The 25936-nt window shown below is 41.1% G+C and overlaps 1 protein-coding gene across 2 annotated transcripts in view; it reads right to left on the reverse strand.

Moving 5' to 3' along the window:
- Positions 1 to 25936, reverse strand: part of LOC117777945 (glypican-5-like) — a 95196-nt gene that overhangs the window by 17531 nt on the left and 51729 nt on the right. For both annotated transcript variants that reach the window (XM_034613062.1, XM_034613061.1), the window contains 2 exons: positions 16152 to 16272; positions 877 to 1015 (listed from right to left, as the gene is read on the reverse strand). In XM_034613062.1, coding sequence (XP_034468953.1) covers positions 877 to 1015; positions 16152 to 16272 — 260 coding nt within the window. The remainder of the gene's footprint in view (positions 1 to 876; positions 1016 to 16151; positions 16273 to 25936) is intronic.

Consider the following 25936-nt stretch of genomic DNA (forward strand, 5'->3'; position numbering starts at 1 on the left):
TCATCATAATGCACATGTTAATGTATGAAGCCCTCTGTGTTGGTAAACATAACACAGAGCTAAATGTTATGTATGTATATATATATGACTGCTAAATCAGCATCTGACTTTACTGCAGTCTTGCACTTGGGGAAGCCAAAAAGAATCAGCTTATCACTGGACCTTCCCCTCGTTACATTCTCCTGTCTGCTTGGATGCCTCAGCGCACAGTATCCCCGAATGGCCTATATACCAACCACATAATAAAAAGAAAAAAATCATAACATTTATACCCAACCTCGCACCCGCTGCCATCGTGTATATGGTTGAGAGTGTTTTATCTCCCCCACGTTTCTGTCTCCTCTCACCTCGCTACTAAGTAAATGCTGTACAACAAACCCCTAAGTTTGACTGTGTAGTTAAAAAAACACCAGCATGATAATTAGAGATGATTAACATGAGGCTTCTACAGGAGATCAGATGATTATCATCAAAGCCAACACAAGTCCTAACACCTCTTCACTAATGTGCGTGTGTGTGTGTGTATGTGTGTGTGTGTGTGCATGTGTTAGTGTGTGTGTATGTGAACCTCTTGTGTCGCCACCTTCGCTGTAACCTCAAGGAGATGCAGTTAGGATCGCAGAGTGGGAAAACGTGTGTTAAAGTGAATTCCCCTCGCCATGTGGGCGGGTGAAATGTGGCTCCGGAAAAAAAAAAATCAGAAGCAGCTGTGTTCTTGGTTATAAACTGCATTAAATCATCTGATAAAAGGTAAAGCACAATTTAAAAATATCACAATGATATTTTTAATCATCACACTGATCGTTGTGGACATGATGTGGGATGTGAATGATAAAACAAGCGGGGGATTTTATCAGCAGAGTGAAGGACACTTACAGATATTTTCTTCACCGTCTCCTGAGGCTTGACATCCATCTTCGTCATCACAGCCTGTGGAGCTGCCCTCCGACTTCCCACTGCCCAGCTCGTCCCAGTCATCCACCTGGTCCAGTTTTGGAAACCTCTCCTGGGTCTCCTAAACCACAAACACAGCAATGCACGGTCCATAAAGCACTGGTTCATGTATAAGATATCTTTTCTTTTTTTTTATCTGCTTCTATACAGTTTCCACCCTCTAGTCTCTCTGGGAGTAAAATCTGATTTATGACAGTTGAAATCCATGTTCTGCAACGCCACATAATACCAGTAAGGAGAACAGCGGGTCCCAGTGGAACATAGAGCTTCCTCGTGTCTCCTGCGTTACTGCTCTTAAGTTGACACAACATCGCTCCTGCCTAGATATAACAGGCCTTGTATATTTTAGTGTCCATCAGATGACACATAGCCTCGTGGGGATAGAGTAGAGCAGTGTGGGTGGTGTACAGGAGCAAGGGCCCTGGGTGGCAGGATGATGTGTGGCATTTAATTACAGACACATTTTAGGTGGAACATTGATTAAAAGGTTAAGAAACAGACCCCCCCCCCCCCCCCCCCCAAACAAAAAAGGTTTATATTTAAGTCCTATTTTTTCCAAACTGCAACATTCAGCTTTTCTTTTAAACTCAATAAAAGGTTCCTGGTGTTCAGTTTGGATAAGTCCTGTATGTTTAATACTCAACATAGTAAGACTGACCATGTGTTCATTGCACAATCTATTTCTGTGGGAATTAGAATGTAAAACATCTGCAATCATCCTGATGTTTATATTCCAGTTCACCCAGTGAGCAAATCACGATCTGTGAAATTTGAATCACTGAGCATCAAACCATCAATGAATTTTCTACAGTTTACAGTTTAATAGATTGTGAATCATTTGCCATGCATCTTTTGATACAGCTAATTTTAGTCCGATATTTTATTTTCATTTGACAGCCTGACTTGTGGGAAGCATATCACATCATACTATGACCAGAGTTCAGAGTTAAGACTCAGCCTGAGGCATGAAGCACTTCTCTTTAACACTCATCCCAGCATGGGGAAAACTAATTGGACCACCTGCTGGCGCTTCCTGCTGTCCACCCTCATCAAGGTGGTCTTTGTTCCATCACACCATATCTGAGGAGCTGCCCTGACACAAGAACAAATGGGGCTTTGGAGTATGAAGCCAGGACACGGGCATGAATACCAGATTTAAAGAACATGTGGAGACACACGGTTTGCTCGTGTTGACCATCCTTTTGCTTCATGTGCACATACGCACACTATCCAACATTCATGAGAAAGCAGGCAAATATAACTTTTGGAACAAAACTGACCTTCACATGGAGCGAACAAGCACTAAAGACATGCTGAGAGGTGGGTGGGAGGATGGGGGGGGGGGGGGGGGGGGGGGGGGGGGCTTGGGATGTTGAGGAAGGACTATTATCCTTGTTATTGACACCAGATTCTGTCAGTCTCTCAGTCTCTCTAGCTCTGAATACCCCAAAAGAAACATTCAGTTCTAGCTGACATGCCTTTAATATATATATATTTATTTATTTATTTAAAGGTTCAGTGTGTGGAATTTAATGATATCTATTGGTAAAGTTGCATGTTGCAGCTGAATACTGATGGCAGCCTTCAGTTGTCATAAAAACTCAAAATGTGTTTAGTTTGTCCAGTCTGGGCTACTGTAAAAAAACATGGCGGCCTCCATAGAGAGGACCCGCTCACGATGTAAATAGTATTTAAATATAAAGTTGCACATTCTAGGGTAAATACAACAACAAATTTGTACAATTTAGATGAAACACACTAGTGAAAACATCACTACGATGATTTTATATTCATTTTCTGCCAATAGATCCCTTTCACCTAAATCGTACACACTGGATCTTTAAGATAGAGTTGTTTACCAATATAGAGCTGAGCAATTAAACAATATGAATAATAAGCAATTTGACAAAGTCCAATATATATGTTGATATAATTCTTATACATTGTGTAATCACGGTGAGGAGGTTTAACACATAGTTCTGATATATTTCTGTCCAAACTTTGGACAGGGGCTGGTATGTTCACAAATAAAAAAAAGGTTATTTCCCACCTTGTTAGAAACCCAGACAACGCTGACATATAAATGTTGGACTGTCACTGTTATTCTGCGACAGCTCAGCTGATGTCAAAGTTATCAGAGGAGCAGTTATCGGTATCCTTTCTAGTTCTAATGCCAGAGTAGTTATTACCACTCTCTGCTGAGGAGAGGGGAAGAGGAAACCGAACACAATCCCGGCACTAGCAGGCACTTGTGATTTTCTAACTCTTTACATCTGTCATGTATCCCATTTGTGAATGCACTCCCCTTCACTCAGGCCCGAGTGGGAGAAAATGAGCGCTGTACTGTACTGAGTCATGTTCAACCATAACACGAGGCCAAGCTTCATGAAACTCGAGTGTGCCCTTTAGCACAAGCAGCTAAAACATATCACTCATGCCCACCACAAAATAAATTGAAAGCCACTGACAGTCAGTGAATGGTTCAGTTTTTGAGCAGTTAGGTACAAGAGGATTACTTTGAAAAAATGCGAACAATATTGCTCACTCACAGTTTTGCACTTTATGGCTATGGAGAGGCTCACATTACAGCTGTTGACAGGCTCTTTGTGAGTCCGGGTTCCACCTGTTTTGAGGCTGAAATGCGATATGCCGTGTCAAAATAAGGACAAGCTTTGGTTCGGGGACTTGTGGCTCATAGGAGACACAATAAAAAACATCATTCCTGCCTCAGCTGTAAACTATACCAAGTAAAGTGTCATACTCATATTTCTCCTCACACTCCGAGGAAACTGTTGTGCTGCTATGAATTACAGGTGAAAGTACAACGACTTGTGTACGAGAAAAGTATGAATTTAAATCTCCATTCACTGCATTAATCCAGATATTTTCGCAGAGGCCTGCAGGATAAAGATAAGAGATAATGGAAGATCGACAGCAAGAGAGGGAAAACATCTTTCTTGTTTCTGGACAGCAACCATGATAAACACATTAAACCTCTTTATTATGCAGAGCAACTGAATAAATCCAATTCGCATTCCACGAGTTCACAAGAAAATGCTGTGCTGAACAGCAGAATGGTGTGTACCAACACCATCCAGATAACCAGTTGGGTATTAAGCTAATAACCGGGCCGTTCGGAGGACGTTTAACACAATGCCGCTTGGCCCAGCTGTCCTTAAAGCATGTTAATTAGAGAGGGAATCAATTAAGGCGCCGTCGCTGTGGAAACCACAGTCGGGTCGTTCTAGAATTGTCGGTTGGCTGCTGGCCAGAGCAGTTTGTTGGTTTGTTTGCGATGAAGTCAGGACTGAAAAAGTGCCAGAGCTCCACTGTGGTTAATTCAGAGGTAACACACAGGGAAGTGAACTGTTTCATTCCAACAACACATTAAAGGAGCTAATTTCTAATTTGTCCCTGGAGCTACAGGAAGAGAGATGGACCCTCCTGAAATATGAGTTCTTAAACACTGCAGAATGAATTATACGCAGTGAATAGACTCTCTCTCTCTCCTGACCTTCTTTAAGAAACACAAGAAGACTTGCTGTGCTGAAAACTAGCTCAGACTGTCACTGATCATCTTGTTGAGTCTCTGAAAATGGCTTTTCTTTTGGAAACAGTGACGACATCTGAGGAAAGTTCACGCACATTAATGCTAAGCAACATATGCTAATTTCCAACACGCAAAAATAAAATCACATACATAGCATGAACTATTTATGTCGCAAAAAATAAAACCGTCAGCAGTCTCCTCCTGAACTGTCACACTGTAACGTTTGGTGAATGTGAAGTAGAAAGTAGAGATTCAGTGTGACTCTAACCCTACAGGGACAGATGTCTTTGTTCTATCATGACTTTCTTTCTGATATGTGGCACAAAGCTGAATCTCATGCTGTTGGATTATAGCGCTACTGTTTTTCAACAGCCTACACATATTGAGAAGTAAAAAAACGAACATTTAAACTGCTAAAGTTTAGCTAAATTGCTATTTACTTGTTATAAAACTGAACTACACTAAGATCAATGGCAGACGTGTGTAGTTCCTCGTGTCTGCACTGCATTATGGGCTATTGAGAATACTTCTGGTTGACAAATGGGTGTCTGAGGCTCTTTTATGATACATTTCATCCTGCTTAAACATCGTTGGCAGATTTAAAGTGAAGCCATTTCTCTTCAGTGCAGTTCTACTGTGTCATTGTCATGGACATTGTCGTGTAAAGTATATTGGCCCTTTGTTGTAGATTTAGTATTTTTACAGACAATACGTCCATGAGATCGATTGAGAAAATGTCAGAGTGAAAAAAGAGACGGACAGAGGACAAAGGAGAAGTGGATGTAGAGGAAAGAGAGAGAAAATATAAAAATCTGTAATAATTTGTTCAAAAGGTTCAGTCGGGGAGTTTGGTCCTGGAGTTGTGCAAGCAGGTGAGGGCGCTGAGGGAAAGAGAGGGGTGGCAAAAAAACAAGCTGCCAGCCTTCTTAAGGATTACCTTGAAATTACCCTGGCATCTGAAGAGAAATCATTTATTCCCACACGGCTTTGAATAAAATCCCAAATCATGAAATGTTTTCTAGAGTCTCGTCTCACCCCACCGGCTCTTTCTCCCCCCGCTCAACCCTCCGCTCCAGTCAAAGGATGACGGGGCAGGATGAGAGCGTCAGGGGCTGAATTCCTGCATGTGAATGCCTTCTGCAAATTAAAATAACCGGACAGAGTTGACCGATCATCTTAAGAAGAAGTTTGCGTATGTGTGTGTACAACTTAACCAGGAGGCAAATATGGATACCAACCCAGTTTAATGTGGAAAGAGAACATCTGATTATGAAATTTAAAAATGTGACCGTTAGGGATGGTATATGAATACAGCAACTGCCATAGTGGTTGTGTAAGAGTGTGTGTTTCCGTGCAGGCAGTTGTCAAACTAGTGAAGCAGGATCATAAGTCATAACCCTTGCACGTCCAAATCGAGACATGTGGTCTTTCTCTTCCCTGACAATTTGAAACAGTATCACCTCATTAAGGGCAGTGGTGGTAAAACTGCGTGTGTGGACCGAGAGGAGGAGAAGAGAAGGAAAAGCTGGACGAGACCTAAGGAAAAAGTGACAGTGGGAATCTGTGAAAGTCTGCAAAAGTCCTCTTGACTTTTAAATTAGAATTCTCTACATTCTCTCACATTCTGTGAAAACTCATAAAGCCTTTGAGCGAAAACAAACGTCAGCTGAAAGACCGAACAAGCATGTGTGTGTGTGTCCCAGTCTCCAGAGGAAATGGCTACGATTCTCTATGCATCTCAGACGGCATGACCAAGAGAAGGCAGCCGAAGGGGAATAAAGTACACGGTATTTCTTCCAAAGTACAAGTTTGACAGGGAGAGAGAGTGAGAGAAACTAGCAGAAAGTATTCAAGGAAGAATGACAGGCTGAAAGCAAAACTGTGGATTGCTGCACAGCTTAGCCATCCGTAGCTGCTGATTCTGGAAGACATGTGATGTGTTGTTTGTGTGGATTAGTTGTGCCTGTTAGGGCCAGGGTATTTCTCTACAGTTCTTAATCAATAGGGAGCCTCTGATTGATGGATTAAGCAAATTCTGGACTCTGGACTTAAGTAAAACTCTGCATTGCCATCCAGAAAATGGAAAAAATTGTAATGATTCCAAAGTGATTTCAAATTCAAAGGCATAAGCACACATTGAGCCGAGTACTGTTCTGATGTTGTCCTATTCTGAGGTTGAAGATGAAGCCAAAATAAAACCAGCGATCCAAAGCTGACAGCCAGATATTTGTGCCTTGTTGACCTTTTTATGTGAAATCTATAACACACTGTAGAAAACGAAAAGATGAACAGCAATTCTCTGATCGCTGTGTAAAATAGCAGATGTCCTGCAGTTATATAAATATTAGCTCAAAAAATATTTGAGCAGATACATGGACACTCTCACTCGCCCTCACTTGACCACATGCACTTCTGCCAAGGCCACAAAAACCTGGAAAATGTTATTTCAATGATAAAAAGTGTTTTATATTTCTCTGTCTGGATGTGGATCAATAGTGATTGATATCATGTATATTGGCGGTTGCGGGCATTTTTCTGATGAAAAGCTTAATACCTACATGAGTAGGATTCATAATGTTGGAGTTACTGCAACTAAATATGTTTACATCTCCATCAAATGTTGCCAAATCACTTATGGTAAATTTAGACAATGGTTAAGTTAGTTTGCAGTTGCAGGATGTGGGTTTGACTTAATTTATACGAGTAAAGGAAAGAAGACTAGAAAACAATAGAAAGAATGTTTCTTTAGGCAGAAAAGCACCTGAAGAAACAAAACATTTCTCTTGAATACGCTGGAAAATTTGGCATTTGTCTCCAAAGTTATGAGCCAAATGAAAATGGCTTTTCACGTGGGGGCGTTTTCTGCAACAAAGGCTAATCAGTCCCCTTTCAACAGTCAGTACAAACTCATATGCTTTTGAAAATAAGGAAATGATTTCCCAAGACGTCTGAGTTACGGTAAGGACATCCTTTAAACAATTCCACACACCCATTCACTGCAAGTTAGCACAAGCCAATTCTGTTGCTAACTGTTAGTGACACTTTATTGGCCATGACCTCATGCAACCCTCATGAGTCAATCACAGCAACGCACCGTGGCGTGGAGCTGTCACACCCTGCTACTGTCAGGCCCTGACTGAAGGAGGGTGTGTGTGCGATGTGTGTCCGTGTGAATGAACTTTGTTTTCTGTCAGCGAGATGATGGAGACGCTGTTCAAAAAACGTTTGACAGTTTGAGTGACATCAGCAGTTTCAGGGAGCATGTTCCAACAGCTACCTTGTTGATGAGAAGTCTGTTGTGAGAAATGTGAGGATCAACAGACGCTGAGAGCTGCTGCTGTGATTCTGGGAAGCAGCAGCCTTACAGACCTCAAACTGGGCTTCGGGGGCCCGTGTAAGGCAGCAGGTTTAAAGAGCCCCCTCCCCTCATATGTAACCACTGCTGGTCACTCAACATGAATGTCCATCATTATAAACGTCATGAGCACACATGCTGCATTAATCAGTGGAGGTCCTACAGTACGTCAACTTTAATATCATTCATGTGAAATAGGACAAAATAAATTAGGGTCCTATTTTTTCCTATTTGGATCGTACCTGGGCCTGTAACGCAATTTAGACTTCCAAGAAATATAAAATCAAACAATTGATTAATAAATCTACTGAGGCAATAATTACTGTTGTTTTCAATTTAAGGCCTTTGCACACTAGGCACATTTTATTAATAATTTTCAAACCTGTATCCAGATACAAGCTTTGGTTTCAGCAACAGAATTTCGCTGTCTTAATCCTGAGTTTTACTTTGAATCCTATTTAGTCAACCTCAACCAGTTATTTCCTTTGTCTGTTATAGTCTTGTCCTGGTCAAAGACTGAGAACGAGTATTTCTGTCAAACCTCAGCAAACTCCTTCAAATATGATTTCATCCAACTGCAACAACATAAGCAAATCTAACTTGAGTCAATCAAAAAGTAAACCTGTGAAAAAAAGCCTCTGACATCAAAACAACCTTGTGCAACAGCCCTGCAATAAATCCCGACTTGACAAATGCTGTGTTTTCTGAGGCTTGCGCCAGAAACGTGTCGATTTTAATCTTTAATTTGTGGTAGTGTTGTACTAGACTGTGTTATACAATAAGTGTTTATAATAACTCGTAAACTGCCATTTATATAAATGTGTAAATAAAATATCTGGAAACTGTCACTGACATTTTCAAACAGACCGGAAATGTGTATGGAAATTAAGTTGCGTGTGCTTTAACCTAGTTAACATCTTCAATGCACCCACACAATTTGTCTTAAGTAAAACATGAGCTAACGTAGCCGACCGTGCTACTGACTTTCAATGAGACTAAATCTACATCTGTTAGCAATGTAGTAATGTCCCGTTGTTGTGCGATGCTACTAGATGATGTTACACCGCAGCCTTTGGCAGTTGGCTTCATATGGCTTCAAAGGTAAAGCGTCATTTAATATCTCAACGTTAGGTTCCCTCAATATCTGTGGTGCGCCTTAAGGTCTCTCTTCAGGTTTGTGGTTTCCTTCCCTGTGATTATGAAGCAGGGAAGGAAACCATAAACCTGAAGAGTTTCTCTTCCTACAAAACTGCGCATTTACTTCTTCTCTCAGCACGAATTCAAGTGGGTCTACATGAAAACCTGTTTGGTAAATGTCATGTTCTTTTCTACAGCGACACCTACACTTACGTTTAAGTGCATAGCTCGGTTCAGCTGCTGCTGTGCAGAATCATTTTGAGTGTGTCTGTTTGAAACTTTCATTAATGATATTGCATGTATTGTTGATATAGTCACAGTGGTTAATGTCTTTGGTGCCATTGTCATCGTTTTGTCTTAAAGCCTTTGGACACTAAACACATTTCATTCAAAGTTTTCAAACCTTTATCCAGATAATAAAAGCTTTCATTTCAGTGACTGAGCTGAGCGATATTGCAGCATTTTGTTAGAGCAGGGTACAGGTTCCGCTTCTCACATCTAACACACACATCTCACTAATCAGAATGCACAGTTTGAAGCAGTTATAGGAGAGGAACATCCTCCTCCTCTGTACAGTCTGATATGAAGTTTATTTGAAGAGTTACTCAACATATTTGATATATTGCAGTTATTTTTGTCACTGACTTGAAGAAACAGGCGATCCAACATCTGTCAAAGGAAATGAATGAACCAAATGTATGACTGTTTACTATCAAATGGAACCTTAATCAAATTAAATACTACCAAACTAAAGAATAAAATATTTATCTTGGTGCCAGCCGTTATTTAAATTGTCTAACTGACATTCTGAAATATGTCCTGAAGTGGCTGTGGTCCGATTAAAGGCTGCTGCACACTAGAGGATTTACAACTCTTGGCCGATCTTACAAAACGTGGGAGAAATCACAGACATAATGACGGATTTGACTTTTAAAATTTGTAATCTTATAATCATCAGAACGCACACACTAGATGATTTGGCCTGAAGGTAAAACCACATACTTGACATTTGTAGGAAACAATTTCACAGTGGCTATTCCAGAGAGTTAAAAGGAAAGGGAAAAAAAACTATGATGTTAAATTATCTGCAGCGCGAGCTGGATGTGAGTTGAATGTATTGTTGTTTTTAGCCGCAGCTGTACAAGTACACAACATTCGGTTGGTGACGCTTCCCAGTCAATGACTATTGTGAGTTTTTGTCAGTCAGCGTTTGATATTTACAATTGGAGATCCAACTCAATCGGTCGCATTACGATTTGTAAACCTCTCATACTTCAGGATTATTTGGGCCCGATTGAACTCCAGTCGTGAACGACCCCGTGATTGTCGAAACGGGGCAAATCAGGTCTAAAATCAGCCTGACTATCCTCTAGTGTACAGCAGCCTTAAAGCTCCGGAACCAAGCAGTGGGCCTCAAGTTCCCCCCTCTCTTCATCAATATTAGGTGTACCAAGGTATTTCATCACTATACCCTTGTTATTAGATAAAAGAAGTAGCAGATCATCATTGCTTGATGCTGATTCCATCTTCCTTTTCTGGATGTGCATTTTTTAACCTTAACATTTTTTCGTGTCAGTGTAAAGCTAGCTAGTAGCAGCTACAATTTAGCACACAACTCCTGCGGTTTCAGATGTTGTCCGTCTTGCTAATCCGATTAGCCGTATGCTGACTCGACATGGGTGGACAGCACGATTGCTTGCTTGTATTGAGATGATGATTTTGTGTAGTTGCATGAGTGATTAATAGATTTTCTCTCTACATGAGCTGCGTGTGGTACACTGCTTCCATTTCCATGAAAGGAGCCTGTAATCCCTGTTGCAGATGACCTTTGGAACATGGCGTGTTGACTTGGTTTTACACATGCATCACATTAGAATGAAAAAATTGGATTTTTCACAACTATGTGCCAGAAACAGTAACAGGTCACATATTTTCTTACTTTCATGGAGCTAAACCCATGAGGAAAGTAAATATGTGAAAATGTGGAAAAACAGTCACCGATTTTTATGAAATTTTCATCTAATTGTGATGGTAAAAGAAAAAGCATGTTATGCCTAAGAGTAGAGTCTGGGTTCATGAAGTTTGGTTGCCAAACTAATAGGGCGCTCTGAGCATCGAGACTTGTTGCTGTGTCGTTGCCATAGCAGCAGCAGCAGCAGCAAAGAGCAGCAGAGCTCCAGTGACGGCCGGCTCCATCATCATCTTCAAGTGGAAAGAATCTGTCCCCTCCCTATGACGCGCTGCCAGCTCAGCCCTGGACTCCACTCTTTACAGCTCAAAACTTTTCTGACTGCTGACTGACTGTATATTCAGTGAAGGGAAACTGTGGGTTACTCATACAACTACACCTACAGTATATGATATTTAGGATTTAACGTAAAACTTTTTATTTTATTCTTACAGTCCTCCTAAATCCCATTTAAACTGTCATGCTCACAAACAAGAGCCGACAGTAACTCTTAGTCCCGGCAGTAGCTGCTATAGATTCGAAGATCCGCGGGTTCCACAGGGGATGTGTTGAGTGTGTGTTAAACATAAGTCAGATTTCTCTGATGTGGAACCTGTCTGGGCCACAGGCCAAACCAGACAGCAAAGCAGTAGCCAATCTCATCAATCACACACACAACTGGCTGCTGTGTACTGGACTTTTTCATGCTGGACTCTTTACAGCCCCCCATTCAACGCAGCTTTCACCATTGCTAATGATGCTGTCCTTGTTTGTGTGTGTGTGTGTGTGTGTGTGTGTGTCGGAGAGAAAAATAAAGACATGTGCATGTTTTGCCCCTAAACTCTGCCACTGCTTTCTGCATTTACTTAAGAGCAAATTGACGAACCGACAAATGATCCTCGCGGTCCGAGTAGTCCCAGGGAAACAGACAGAGCATTGTGACAGGATCCCCACCCAAAAACAGCTGGACCCATGGCCGGGAATCAAAAATCCACTTTGAAACATTTATTGTCCACATCCGCAATATTTACAGGCGGAGAGCAAGAGAGCGAGAAAGAGGATATAGTCAGAGGAGATACGCAGGCCTATTCACTTAATGGACCATTTTATTGGAGGTCAGGAGATTAGTTTTTTGTGTTGTGTGTTTGTGTTGTTTCCAGCTTTTAGGAACTTGGTTCAACTAGAGATGTTTTGCCACAAATGTGTGTATGATCCGTCTTTTCCCTTTCGCCTCGCAAACCTGTCTGTCACAGGTTGTGCTCGTGTGTACGGGCGTGTGTCTTTGTATGTGTGGGTGTGTGTGTGTTAGTGTCTGTGTTCATTTTGTATTTGGCTCTGAGTGCTTTAAGAGGAGAATGCCACGGGTAAATGAGGGGTCAGAGTCTGTGATTCATCAGCAGCAGTTTCCCAATCCTCTTAGTGCCACAGTCCTCTGGGTCTAACTGCTCTCCACTAGGTAAAAATATACACGTCTCAATCTCACTAATCCCGGAAATGGAGGTTTATTCAAATCTGGGAAAACTCAGATTAGGGATTTGTTGAAATACCTGCAATACTTTTTCAGTCAAAAAAGAGAAATACAGTCTGTGAATACCAGTCCACTGTGTGTATTTGTTTCATACTGACAATAATGAGCCAGGCTAGAGCTCTTCTTCAAGGATGAAAAAAGACAAACACACAGAAATGTGTAATTTGACTTCTAACATTGAGACCCCATGGATTTCTTTGGATCAGAGAAGACTAATAGAGATGACTGTCCTCACTTTGAATGTCTGAAAGTAGTTTTTTAGCAAAGCTGGAACTACTGGAACACAGACACAGAGAACCATTGTGAACAATTGTACAGACATGAGTTTGATTATCTGCTTCACCAGAGATGTCTCAGCACAAAATTAACAACATCGCTTCCCGTTATGCTTTTTGTTGCACTCAAGGTCAAGTCCATAATCACGGAGCTTTGTCAAGGCCTAAATACCTCGTCTGCTCGAACAAATCAGAACTGATCAACGATGCCTCATATCTGTAAACTAGTCCCTCGTGATTTAACTGCAATTAACTCTACAGCCTGAGAGGCAGCCAGGCGATCCAGTGAAATTCGTGGAATGGAAAGTGATCCGGATGGACTTGCCAAAATCAATCTGCAAATAAACTTATTTTGTGAAATGACTTGCCCACATGGAAGATTTTTAAACAATAGCCCTGTCTCCGAAAGAAATCAGTTGGAGGCTGTTTTGTAGCTGCGGACAAGTCCTGACCTTGTTTGATCAAAAACGAGAAAAACAAGACATGTGACTTGATTATGGAGCCACTTATTTAGCGTGCGGCTTGTGTTCAGACTTCTTTTTTAAATGAGGATGTGATTTCATTCAATTTAAATAAGGTTTAATATCTGACTCCGAACAAGGACAAATAAGACAGTAAATTACATCTTTAATTCAATTAAACGTTTGTTAAAAAACGACCTGGTAAATAATTGAGAACCTCAAGTTGAATTTACCTACAAACATAATTAGGTATGAGATACACTCCCTGATTTGGTGTAATATAGCTCCGACTAACTTCCTTTCACAGTATTTCAGTGGTGGGGTGGAAAGACTTTTGCGTGTGCTATGGGCTATTTCAGTCTGTTATGGCTGTTGCCAGGAGATCTAATTCTGAACCAACCCTCTTTGATCGATATAAATTAGTATGAATAGTACCCAGGGTTAGTAGACGTCACAGGTGAGCGTCAAAAGTTTAAATGTAAAAATTTTGGAAAAGAACTAGATTTGACGCAAACCTCAAGCTGATAAGATAAGATAAGAAGTCCTTTATTAGTCCCGCAATGGGGAAATTTGCAATGTTACAGCAGCAGAAGACATCACATAAGTAGCATGCAGTGCTTTTACAGTTTGATGAATGTGTATGACATCAATGCAAAAGTGTGTGTGACAGCAAGTGTGAGCACGCGTGATAAAAACGTGTTTCTCTACCCTCGGATCTTTAGCTATTCTGGATGCAGCTCAAAAAGCCCAAATTAGGCCGTTTAACACTCGATGATTCTCTGCTTTTATCTGGCACAGCCACAAAGCTCCGCCGCCCTCGGCCACCTGGTTTAGATTGCAGGTGGGCGTCTCAACCCTGTAAATGTCAACAGGCCGGCTCAACTCGGCACGGTTGCCATGCCAACGGGGTACTTGACAGCCACCGTGCACAATCGGATGTTGTGCTCAGACAGAAATGATCTCGAGCTGTCAGTGTGCAGAACAGGTGGACAGGGGTGTATGTACGACACAAGTTACACCTGAATGGAGCGGGCAAGGCAATGTATGGAGAGAAAAAAGGAGGAGGTGAAGGTATAGAGGATGTTTGCAGAAGAGGATAAAGTCATGATATAGAGTGGGTCAACAGAAAGACAAAGACAAGCGAGAATTAGGGGCAGACAGGGGAAAGTCTTTCGGGGGGGAAGGATCAGAAATCAAACGGGTACAGAAAAGGGTAAAAACTGGAGAAAGAGAGGAGGATTTAGTGATAGAAAGTGAGAGATAGCCGGTGAACGATCCATGGGCATAATTTTCAGGGCCACAAAAGGGTAGGCAGGCAGAGGGGAACCGAATCCTGCCCCGTTTGTCTCCTCAAATGGCCTGTAGGGACTGTGTGAAATGGCCCTTTTATTCTTGGTCCTTTTCAGCCCTAAACCCCATCTACATGACAAACAGCGTCACTTTGAAGCTGCTTGTGTCATCTGGGCCTATCCGTCACTCATTCCTGACCTTTTGCTCCCGTCTCTCATCTTTTTTCTTTTTTCTTTCCAAAGTAATTCACTTTTTTCTGTCACTGTCTCCCTTTCACCTTCTGTCCTTTTCATTTATCTTTGATATCTGCCTCTGCATTCAAAACAAGTCTTTGAATTGAACGGCAAGGACTTGTCAGCCGTTCGTCTGACTATGGCTTATATTGTATGAGTTGTACTAATTAGACAAAAGCCCGATCAACTGAGGCTTGTTATTACATAAAACTATCATCTGACTAATAACGTTGAATTGGTTTCAGTGGAAGTAGATTTTATTACTGTCATAAAATGTTCTTATGTAACTAAAATAAAAACATCTTTCAAATGCTGTCTCCTGAGGAGTCTGGGTCAATCAATGTCCTTTGATAGACCCAGACTTCTTTGTAATTCAGTTATGGATGGCAGATAAATATTCTGCAGCTCAGTCAGAGCAAAACAATTAAAACTGATATATATATTTTTATATATATGAATTGGCAATGGAACATTTTTTGATTATCTCCACCAAGGAGGTTGTGTTTTCATCTGCGTTAGTTTCTTTCTTTCTTAGTTCGAAGGATTACACAAAACCTACTCAACCATTGCTACTATAACACTGCGATATAGGGTATTTATCAACATTTTCACTGATTTCCAGTGGTGTAGTGGTGCCTGGAGAAGTGGGTCTTATTTTTTTAATGAAATAAAATCTTAAACAATGTTAAAAACAGTGACATGTAAGACTTATCTTGCATATTTAGTTCACCTAGAAATGGTATGGTACTGATATGTCTACGAAATGCTGGTACTGCCCAAATTCATCTGCTAACCAATAGATCGGTCAGGCTCTTCTGCCTGAGAAGAATATATTGCTTATATATATATATATAGCAACAGTTTCGAAACTCAGCTGTATTGACCAACACCAGAAAGAGAGCACATTATATGAATTCCAAAGTCTCTGGAGTGGTCAACCGTCTGGTTCAGAATCGATTTTAAGATCCCTCTATTGGTTTATAAAGCTCTTAATGGTCTTGGTCCAACCTATTCATCAGACTGTCTTTTATCCCATGAAGCTGCTAGAACCCTCAGGTCTTCTGGTAGTGACCAAAAATAAATAAAGAACATCAATAGGTCGACTGTGGTCCACGACTGGAACAGCCTAAAGACCTGAGGGCAGCGGACGATGTTGATAACAAGCTCAAGACCTAAAGCATCGTCTGACTATTAATTGTATTATATTTATTTATTTATACCATTTCAGTTTTATTTCTTTGTATATTGTATTTATATTATCTTTTTTGTTTTCTTTTAATGCCCTACTTCTTATTTCTGCTCTTATTCATTTAAATACATCTTTTCTCTTTTGTCTTCTGTTGTCTTCTTCAAAGATATATTTATGTGTGTCTGTACAGTCTGCATTAATAATAATCATGCTGAGCAAAGGTCATCCTACCTGGTTGAAGCGATCCAACCTCTCCTTCACCTCTGCCAGTGAAGGGTCAACACTGCGAACTTTGACCTCCGGGTTTTGCCTCTGAGCGTGCAGACCGTTTCCAACAACTCTGCCAGAATAGCTGTGAGACGAAAAAGAAAAGAGAGAATCAGACACAGCACAGAAAACTGCAGAATAAAACATGAAACAGAGACACATGGCGGGCTGGACCCTTTTAATTCCTGGCATGCTCCTTGGGCCTGGCAGGGATTAGAGCTGTTGATTTTGTCAGAGCTGTTGTTCAGCTGATGTCAGGGAGGTTAACAGTTCTCACAGCACGCCTGATTTAGAAGGGCTCTGTATTAACTGTGTAAAATTAAGACAAACACAATTTTTGGCTGAAAGAAATACGAACTCATTGTGAATCAGCACACTACAGCTTCCAGGAATAATTAGTTTTAATGTCAAAATGTATGAAATGAATATTTACTGTGTTAAGCAGGCGTTTAATGAAATATTACAAGCATTCAGAAATGTTCTGCTATATTCATCATCTCTTCATTATTATTTATGTTAAAGGTCATTGATTAACTGTTGCTAATAAAAGTTAGTGACTAGTGGGCAACTGGAGCTGAGTCATTAGACACTGATGACTAATTGACTAGTATCTAACTTGTTTGCTACAGACAAATTCACTAATTATAGCAACCAGTATGATTACAATGTCATCTCATAGTTGGTTGGATAGTGATTAGTGTTTACAAATGAGAAGCTCAGACGCTACATCTTCAGAAGAAAAATCCAAGTCATTAACATAGAAGAGAAACTGCTGCTGTTCAAAGTCACTCACATCCTCTTTGTCACGGCTATTATGTAAATAATCAATATAAATAATAAAAAATCAATCATCCACCTAATCCAGGCTAAAAAAAACAAACAAACACACAAAAAATAAACCCATAGTTCTGTCCCAGCAGCTTAGCATACGACTGATAATTCCGTTTTAATGTTAAGCGACCTCTAGTGGCCATTGCAACTATGACGGAACCAAAGGAGGAAGTTGAGTGACGTGGTATATTCAGCTACAAAGTCTGTGTTAGGACTACAGGGATAAAAAAAACATTACTCGTTATTGTTATCATGACAACAAAGATTGTCTAATTACCCCGAACCACAATCTTTTTTAAAACCTCACAAATCTGAGAAAAATGTTACTTTATAATTGTAATAGTTGCAATGACAATCTAGGTCATACACGGGCTATGGTTTGTATCCAAGGGTGGTTTGGAGGATCAATACTAACCACTCTTAACAACATAGATGAGTATGACGAGTCATTATTGAACTTAGATCTATACATGTTTTTTTTCCGCAGGGCCATTAGACCGTTATCTAAATGAATATGGGAGATATACTGTGAGTGGATGGGGATCTTCCGAGCGTAGGGGAAATTAACAGTACTGAAGAGCAATGACATTTACAGGCATCAAATCAATTGATGCTTCCACAGGCAGCGCAAGGCCGATAAAGTGATTATGAATGGTGTAAGTGATTGTGTTTGTATGGATGTGTTGGATCGGTGTGTGTAGGTGTGCATGAACACACTTGTATGTGTTCATAAGGATGTGAGGGGAGGCAATCATAAAAATGCTGAACTTGAGAATCTGGGGGTATGTAAGCAATGTATTGATGAGGTCTGTGCTCCTCCGGTGTGCTGGAACAGAGCTTTACAGATCAGGCCAATAAAAATGCAAAAATGTCTCACTTCCCCATCTGCTGCCGCACATTACTTGACATATCTCCTTCTTGTCTATTTCCTCTTCCTCCTCCGATTTGACTGTATTTGCAAAGTGGATATCCCTCCTCTTCCTCCTGACACAGACACACAAACCACTGTCTGCGTTGACAACAATTGAACTCTTAATTGCCGGCAGATCTGACTCCTCTTTTGTCGAGATGAAAACAATCGATACCTTTTGGACTTCCAACTTCCTGCCCCCTGACAGAAATGATTAATTGAAGCATCAAACGGTTCCCTGAGCAGTGGTTGAAAGTGGGGGCCTGTGTTTTAGGGAGAGTATGCGTGTCAGTCTCCAGCCTTGGCTTGGGATAACAGTGTTGGCGTGGAAATGAGCTCATCAGATGGGATGGTAATGAAAGGGAAGTGTCAGGGTGAGTCTGGCAGGCGTGTTAGGCCTGGAACATTTCATTGCGGGGTTTGTTTGATATTGCGTAGGGGATGTGACAACCGACACAGCGGGACATCCCAGAGATGATTACCTGATAGACATACAATTAAGGCTGCAAATTTCTCGACAGATCTGGAGCGGACCTCCGATGTTATGATAAGTTTCCTGCCAAAGGCAATGTACACGGTTCAAAACAGTTAACTCGCTATTAGCCCTGTGTCCAAGTGAATTAAACTGTGAAGAAAAAACAGAACACTGTTCAAGAAAAATAAGTGCAGCAGGAATAATTATCTCAGTCTCTTGTGTGTCTAATTAATGAATAACCACAATCTATAATCAACAGGCCGTGCTCTCGTCTGGTGGTCTCAAACTTTTAACCTCAACAAACAATCAGCCGTAACCTGCACACATACAGCTTCTGAGTCATGGCTCTCTGACTATTTTCTACTGAACTGACTCATTCCCCTGTGAATGCCCAATTGATGCACTCTACTAAAGGCAGCTTTGTCTGTGCCGTCTTTCCGTCTGCCTGGAGCGCAGACTAGCAATGACCTCCGCTCCCTGACGCCGACCCCAGACCGAACTGACGTGACCCTTTTGAAGGCCTGCAGGAACGCTCACGGGCTGAGAGGCAGAAAGCAGCAATTAAATATTCATCTTTCAAGCTGTACATACATCAACAGGAGGAATGTGCATTTGAAGCGCACCGTTACTACGTGAACCTTTTGGTCTACGTCTGTCGATCATCGTAGACGAGGCTAGGTTTCAGCATTAACAACGATATTTCAAGTATGTGTAAACATTTGATGAGGGGTTAATGCAAGGTTAGCGATTGAGTGATGGAACGTCCAGAAGATGTGGCCCCTGGTAAAATAAATAATAAATGTCTTTCGACTGTGCTCAGTTCTTGCCAGATCAACAAGGTCTGGCTCAAACGTTGATTGAGTCCATAAACGTCTGTTGGCTTGTTTGTTTGTTTGTTTATCAGCAGGATTACGCACAAAACAAACAAACAAACAACAATAAAAAACTACTGAGCAGATTTCCATGAAACTTGGTGGAAGGATGAGGGATGGGCCAAAAAATAACCCATTATTTTCATCACCTTCTATAACATTACAATAGCATCTTTGGACATTTTAACCAATTTCCCATGGAGAAATTCACTCATCTTGGTTTGGGAAAAATAGGCATATTCAGGGGACTGATATCTATGAGTGTGTGAAATTAGACGATCCAGATCCAAATGATAATCCAGATCTATCAGATTTCAATGTGCTTTCATAAGGGGACCTGCAATGCCTTGGCGGAGGTATATACCTAACAGAGTGCTACTCTATTATTTAGATGGGTTTGTATGCGTGTGTCCTTTAAGTACACATAGGGGTCATTTTTATGTTAGGGGTCCCTTATGGCTGGTCACATTTCACTTTAAAATCAATATTATACCTTCTATGTAGGATTTATTCAAAACTGCAAAATGTTCAACAATCAGTTCATGTAGAACATGGTGAAGATGAGATAGAAACCAGAAGATAGATACAGTTGTTTTATCAGATTGTAATCAGTGCTGCTGCAGAGGTCTTTGTCAGGATACCAATAGTTTAATGATTATCAACTGGTCTCTGCCAGTGAGAGAAATGTCTTTACATAATCTCTGAGAGATAGTTTTGTTGATATTTCTGATGTACTCCATGATTGTGGGATCATGCACCAAAGCTATATGGCGTACTACAGCTTAATTGAGTACTTAGAATCAATAAATCATCTTGTCAAAACCAGGACATTTTGTGAATGTAAATTAGATCAATCAATGCAGTAATAGAATAATATCATTAAATAATATAGAAATAGTCTCTACAACTGAGTATTATTTCTATTTCTATTATTAAAACTAATCCTGTGGAATTTTATTTCCCACTGGCAGAACAAGAACCCACATGTAACACTTGCAGTATGAGCAGATAATAGACAACATACAGTAAAGTCGTCTCTGCCCGACAGACAGTTTGTTGTTGTTGGTGCTGCACTGTTGTGCAGTACAATCTAAAAGTCAACAGTGTTGAAGAGAAGAACTCAAACAGAAATTTGTTTTCCACCAAAAGTCGAGACTGACTTTGAGTCGAACTGTCTGAAAGCACACAGAGAAATACGTGAACTTTTTGTGTCTTTAAAAAAGGAAGGTGACATTACTAAAAAAACATGAGATTTAAACAACAATGTGTTTGCATTGTGACTATTAAATACCACAGACAATGTCATCTCTGAAACAAACATCAGGTGGAATTAGAGCAAACTGTGGAGGGCAGAAGTGTCAGTGACTGAGAAAAGTTCAGTTGTTTTCACAAGTTTATGAGTGTGTGTATTCTTGTGGCTGTGGGTGGCTCTACTCCAGAGGAGGAGGGCATTGGATTAGAGCTGGTGGTGCCGCTGTCAGTTTAAACAACAAATTGCTGCTTCATGATGATTAATAAATCCTTTCCCCGCCCTCCCGCCCGTTGTGGGTTAACAAGATTGAACATGTGCTGGGTTACTCACAGTGAAGGCCCAACTATGCATCAGGCCAGAAGCAGTTTCTGAAGATGTCATCCTTGAGTCTTGAGACTGATTTGTGATTTGTTTTTTTGGGCAAAATACTCAAAAACAACTTGTAATTAATGTCAACAACTCTTTGTCCACTTTATACACTGTTACCCACTTTTCCTGTAATGTAGACTGTAGTAGTACTCTTGATTGTCGGGATATTGTGAGACACTGACTTAATTCTTGTTTTGCAGGTTTTTAATCACACCCACACACACACCCACACACACACACCCACACGCACAAACACAAACACACAAACACACACCCACACACACACACACACACACACACACACACACACACACACACACACACACACACACACACACACTATTGTGAATAGAAAACACAATGTGAACTTGCTGCTGAAGAGTTTTAAAACGCATACCTCTTGAGCTCTAAAAGGCTGTTGATCAGTTCAAACAACAAAAAGAAAGAACAATATATAAAATCATCACACCTTGAGATGCATTCATGTAATTGTGTTATTCTGTCAATATTAATATAAAATACTCAACCATCCACATTCCTGTAAAAAGCAATAATTTCTCTGAAGACTGTGATATTTTTCTCTGTTGCTAATTTGACTGTTTTATTGATTGAGTCGACATGAGTGGGAAACTGTATATGACTCACCTAAGCCTGTAACATCATAAAATGCAGCACCCCAGCTTTATCTACCTGCCCACTGGAACACAAGGCCCTGAAGTCACAAGTGACGCCAGTGGTGAGAGCAAGGGAGGAGTCGAGTGGATGTTTGTAGCCAGCGAACTTTACGAGCAGGGCCAGGACATGTTGAAATACTCTGAGCGGGAGGTTTTGTTCTGAAAGGCCAGACTGTTCTCACACACGCTGTGAGCTTAGCTGCCATTCACTGTACTAACACTAAGCACATGATCAGGCAAGACAGCTCTGAAGCCACTTTGCAAACATTTAATCAACATGACATACTGTATGTGTACATGCTGTCTGCCGGACAGTAAACATGCATGTGTGCGATCACATACAAATGTTACGCAATGCTGTGCGCTGTAAATGCAATGTGAATACACACACAAACTCTCTCTCTCGCTCTCTCTCTCTCTCTCTCTCTTAGACCTACCACAAACCCTGAGACCCAACGATAAACGCTGTGAAAATAAACATTTAAAAAAAAGAGCTATATGCAAAATTAAGCACTGGCACAGTCTTTTAGCCGCCATCATAGAAGATATGCAAACCCTTGACAATATGCACCGTAGCTCTATTTGGCTCAAAGACGCTCAGATCATAAAATGTGCAAGGAGGAATAGCAAGCACATCAGGGGAGGTCATCTCCAGGGCAGCCGAGCTCAGACAGTGTGCTTTTCTTTCTGTGCCCCATTTCGCTCATTCCAACCTCTGCTATTATTTTGTGTTTCTAAATGATCCATCAAGATTCCCCAGTTCAAGTCTTTCCGTCTTTCTTCTTCCCCCTAATTTATCTGCCCACTAAACATGAACTCCATTAAATCCTGCTTTCTCTCTGTTCCTTTTGTTTTCCTTTCTAACCCAGCTGGCGACCACATGAACGCGCTGAACGCCACCAGTAGCTGCAGTCACTTCTCAGCAGTACCTGCGGCACGCATTCTTGGCTTAATTTTACTCTCACTGTTCTGTTCCCATCACCAGTGTTTCCCCCCCAACCTTTATCTGTCTCATCCTAGTTTTTGAGCTCACATATTCCCAGCTGGCAGCGTGGGGGGATTTGGAAATCCAACAGGTCTTTAGCCCGTCTTGTTCCAGTGAGACACTGACCTATACTACTGATACTATGGATAACGAGGCTGACTTTGAGAAGTTACCCCAAGTTTACCAACTAGACAAACTCTAATAATGTGTTAAATATTTTATAACTGTTTCATTAAAAACTTGTTTCCTGGGTCAATTGCTGAAAGTAGAACTCTTCAATTTTGTTCAATTTATCCCAATTTTGTGAAACTCAAGGTTAATCTTCTTAGTCAATAGGGTGCTGTGTGATTTTGTGGACCTGGAGACGTATTCATAAAGCTTCTTATGAAAGTTGTTAGAATTATTACATTTTCTAATAATTTCCCCCTCACATTTCAGACGAGATCCTGGTAAAGAAAAAAAGTTATTCACAAAGCGTCTGAGCCTTTTTAAAGAGCTCCTGTGGTGAAAAAACTCTTATAGGAGAAGGGAAGAGGATATTTAAGAGGCTCAAGTGTTTCTTAAGTAGGAGAGAAATTTGCATTATTAAATTATTTAAGATGACTCTGTCCACAGTTTATGTTAAGTAGTATAGTAGCATGAAGAATCTTGTTTTTAACACTGCTCACTGCTGCACCAGAGGGAGTCAGGGGTTCATTTTCCGAACTATATTCTCTCATGTCTGCCTCTTGTCCTGTGCTGGAACACTAAAGCCATATTATCCTCTTAAAATGATTCTATGCTCCTCAACAAATTGAGTAAACATTGGAAAACTTTGGTCAGTGCTCACTGGTTTAGGGTAAAATGACATGTCAACCAAATCGGAGCCATTCCCCCTTTTTAATACCAAATCGATTTTGATACTAAAAATCACCAGCAGGTCAAACCTAAAGCATATTAAATGTAAACCAGCATGTGAGCAGGCTGCTGCACAAGTATAGGGCTATTTTATATGGGGGAGAATTTATTCAACTGAGATGTTGATGGTGAGCAGGGTCAACGGCACCCCCTCACTTAAGTTAAACTTTCTGCCCCTCCCTTGCTCCGAGTTGTTTTCAGAAGTTTCCTTAATAACTCCTAATCCAGAATTCCTCGCTATAGAAACTGCTGAGGCTACGTTTTCTGAGAGTATTTTATGGATGTTTCTGAGTAGCCCAGCTCCGTCATGCTTCTTTTCGCTCTGGCAACGTTCTGTGGTGGTGGTGGTGGTGATGAGTCAGGGATGTAGGTACAGAGTCAGGCAGGGTCAGGAAAAGAAAGAGCAGAACAGACAGAGCAGTCATGTCGGCAACTCCAAACAAAATCAACATCAGCTGCTGAGCCCGGCAATCTAATTTCTCTTGTTTTGAAGTGAGTTGGAAACTGTTCTGATGATTTCATACTGACTTGTTCCTCCTCCTTGTTCTTGGGACGTGTCCGCGTGACTAATCATGAGATGCTGTGGAACTGTTTTAACTTGTTTTGCCTCAATAATCATTCATCGTTCGTCTCTGAATCTGGGTTCTTCTCTAGTTGGGGAATAATACTGTCTCCACTCATAATTAACTCTCTGGCTTTCAGTCGATCCGACAGTACTGTGCGCTGCGACCCAATGCCACAGTTTGCATATGTGATTTCAGGGATTTTTCCTTCTGATTACAGTTTTTGTAATTTTTTTTAGAGGTGGCAATTTAAGTTTGTATAGCAGTTGTTGACAGCTCTCCTATCTGGTCTAGGGACTCACGAGAGAGATCTATCTACAGCATCTTATCTATCCATTCATCCATCTATCTATCCAATCAATCAATCAATCAATCAATCAATCAATCAATCAATCAATCAATGTATCCAATCTATCCATCCATCCATCCATCCATCCATCCATCCATCCATCCATCCATCCATCGAACAATCTGTTTGTTTGTGGCTTGCATATCTTGAGAACCTTTCATTGTATCTGATTCACACTTTCCATTTGAATTGTTCAGTGCCAAAGGAAGTGCAGTGTTGAATTTGGTTTTGTTAGGATCTGGACACGTGATACATTCTACATCAATGAAATTTGCGTTCACTGGTTCACCTAACTTTGAATAAACAGGTGAACAGCTCTTTGTAGCTTCAGGGATCTGCAGCCCGGTCTGGACTTTCCACAACTCAAATACTGCAGGTCGCTTTTACAGTCTCAGAAAGAGAGCTGCAACCAGCATCACCACAAAGGATTCCACACAGGCATGTTGAGAACCGGCACTGCACCAGTTGCTGTGAGTGCAAAAATCTCCTACTATCAATGATGGGGCTCCAGACTCACACACAGACAGTCCACAGCCTCTTTCAGACTCTGGTTACACTAACTACAGGGTTGTGTCATTTAAGCCGAGATGAAACATTACGGTCCACGACGTTTAAGTTAATGAATCTTCACAGTTTTTGTCTTTGGATTCACCTGAGGCACGACACCTGTGCTAAACTCGTGGTGTATCTGTCCTTGAGGCGCTGTGCACCAGTTAAATATGGCTGTTTATGGCTGTGTGGTTGGTTTGGAATTACACACCACTATGTTGGTCTCAACTGCTTTGCCACTTCTTAAGAGGTCCCAGGGTGATTTTGCCAAGACCAGGCTGGTTTATCGAGTGGTTGCAGTGTAACAGCTATACGGTTGAAGGTCCAATGGCTCATATTACTCATGGCTATTACGCACTGTTAGCCTGGCCTCTACAGTCCAGTAAAAGGAGTCACTGCATTTATGAATGGCTGCCCTTCATATTGAATGTTTGTTTTATATGTTATGTTATGTGCCTGGTCTTTTATTGCATCTAAGTATCTAATCCATATTTCTCATCCATACCCAATACTTATATCTTGCACTTTTTCTTGAGGGGTATCTAGTTTTCTTACCCTATGATTAAATTCAGATTTGTATTTTGCACACTACCAGACGTCTGTGTGCGAAAGCATCAGATTGTTGGGGGGATGCAGATGAAAGCTGACCAAGTCCCCAGCGAGCCAGTCGAGTGGTCTCGTTGAGATGTGGCCCACTGCTAATAGAGGGCTAGAACCCCCTTGAGAATTGGGATTTCCAAGATGCTCAGTGCTAATTAAAGCATAGAAAGGGAAACAGCGTTCTCATTTAGCCTGCTTTTAGCAGATTAGTTCTCCAGTGTTTAACACTAAACAAGATTACCCAATAACCTCCTGCATACTGCAATCCTGAACATTTAAACTAAGAAGCCAGAGCCCGTGTGGAAGCAAACAAGCCCAGCTTCGGGCGACTTCAGCAAGTACTCTGTCTTCTGGGTTCAGCTCAAGTCTAGTCCTGCCTTGGTATGCTCTCCAGGCCACTGTGACCCAGGCCAACCCTGAGGA

Source organism: Hippoglossus hippoglossus, chromosome 17, assembly GCF_009819705.1.
Source record: "Hippoglossus hippoglossus isolate fHipHip1 chromosome 17, fHipHip1.pri, whole genome shotgun sequence".
Lineage (NCBI taxonomy): Eukaryota > Metazoa > Chordata > Actinopteri > Pleuronectiformes > Pleuronectidae > Hippoglossus > Hippoglossus hippoglossus.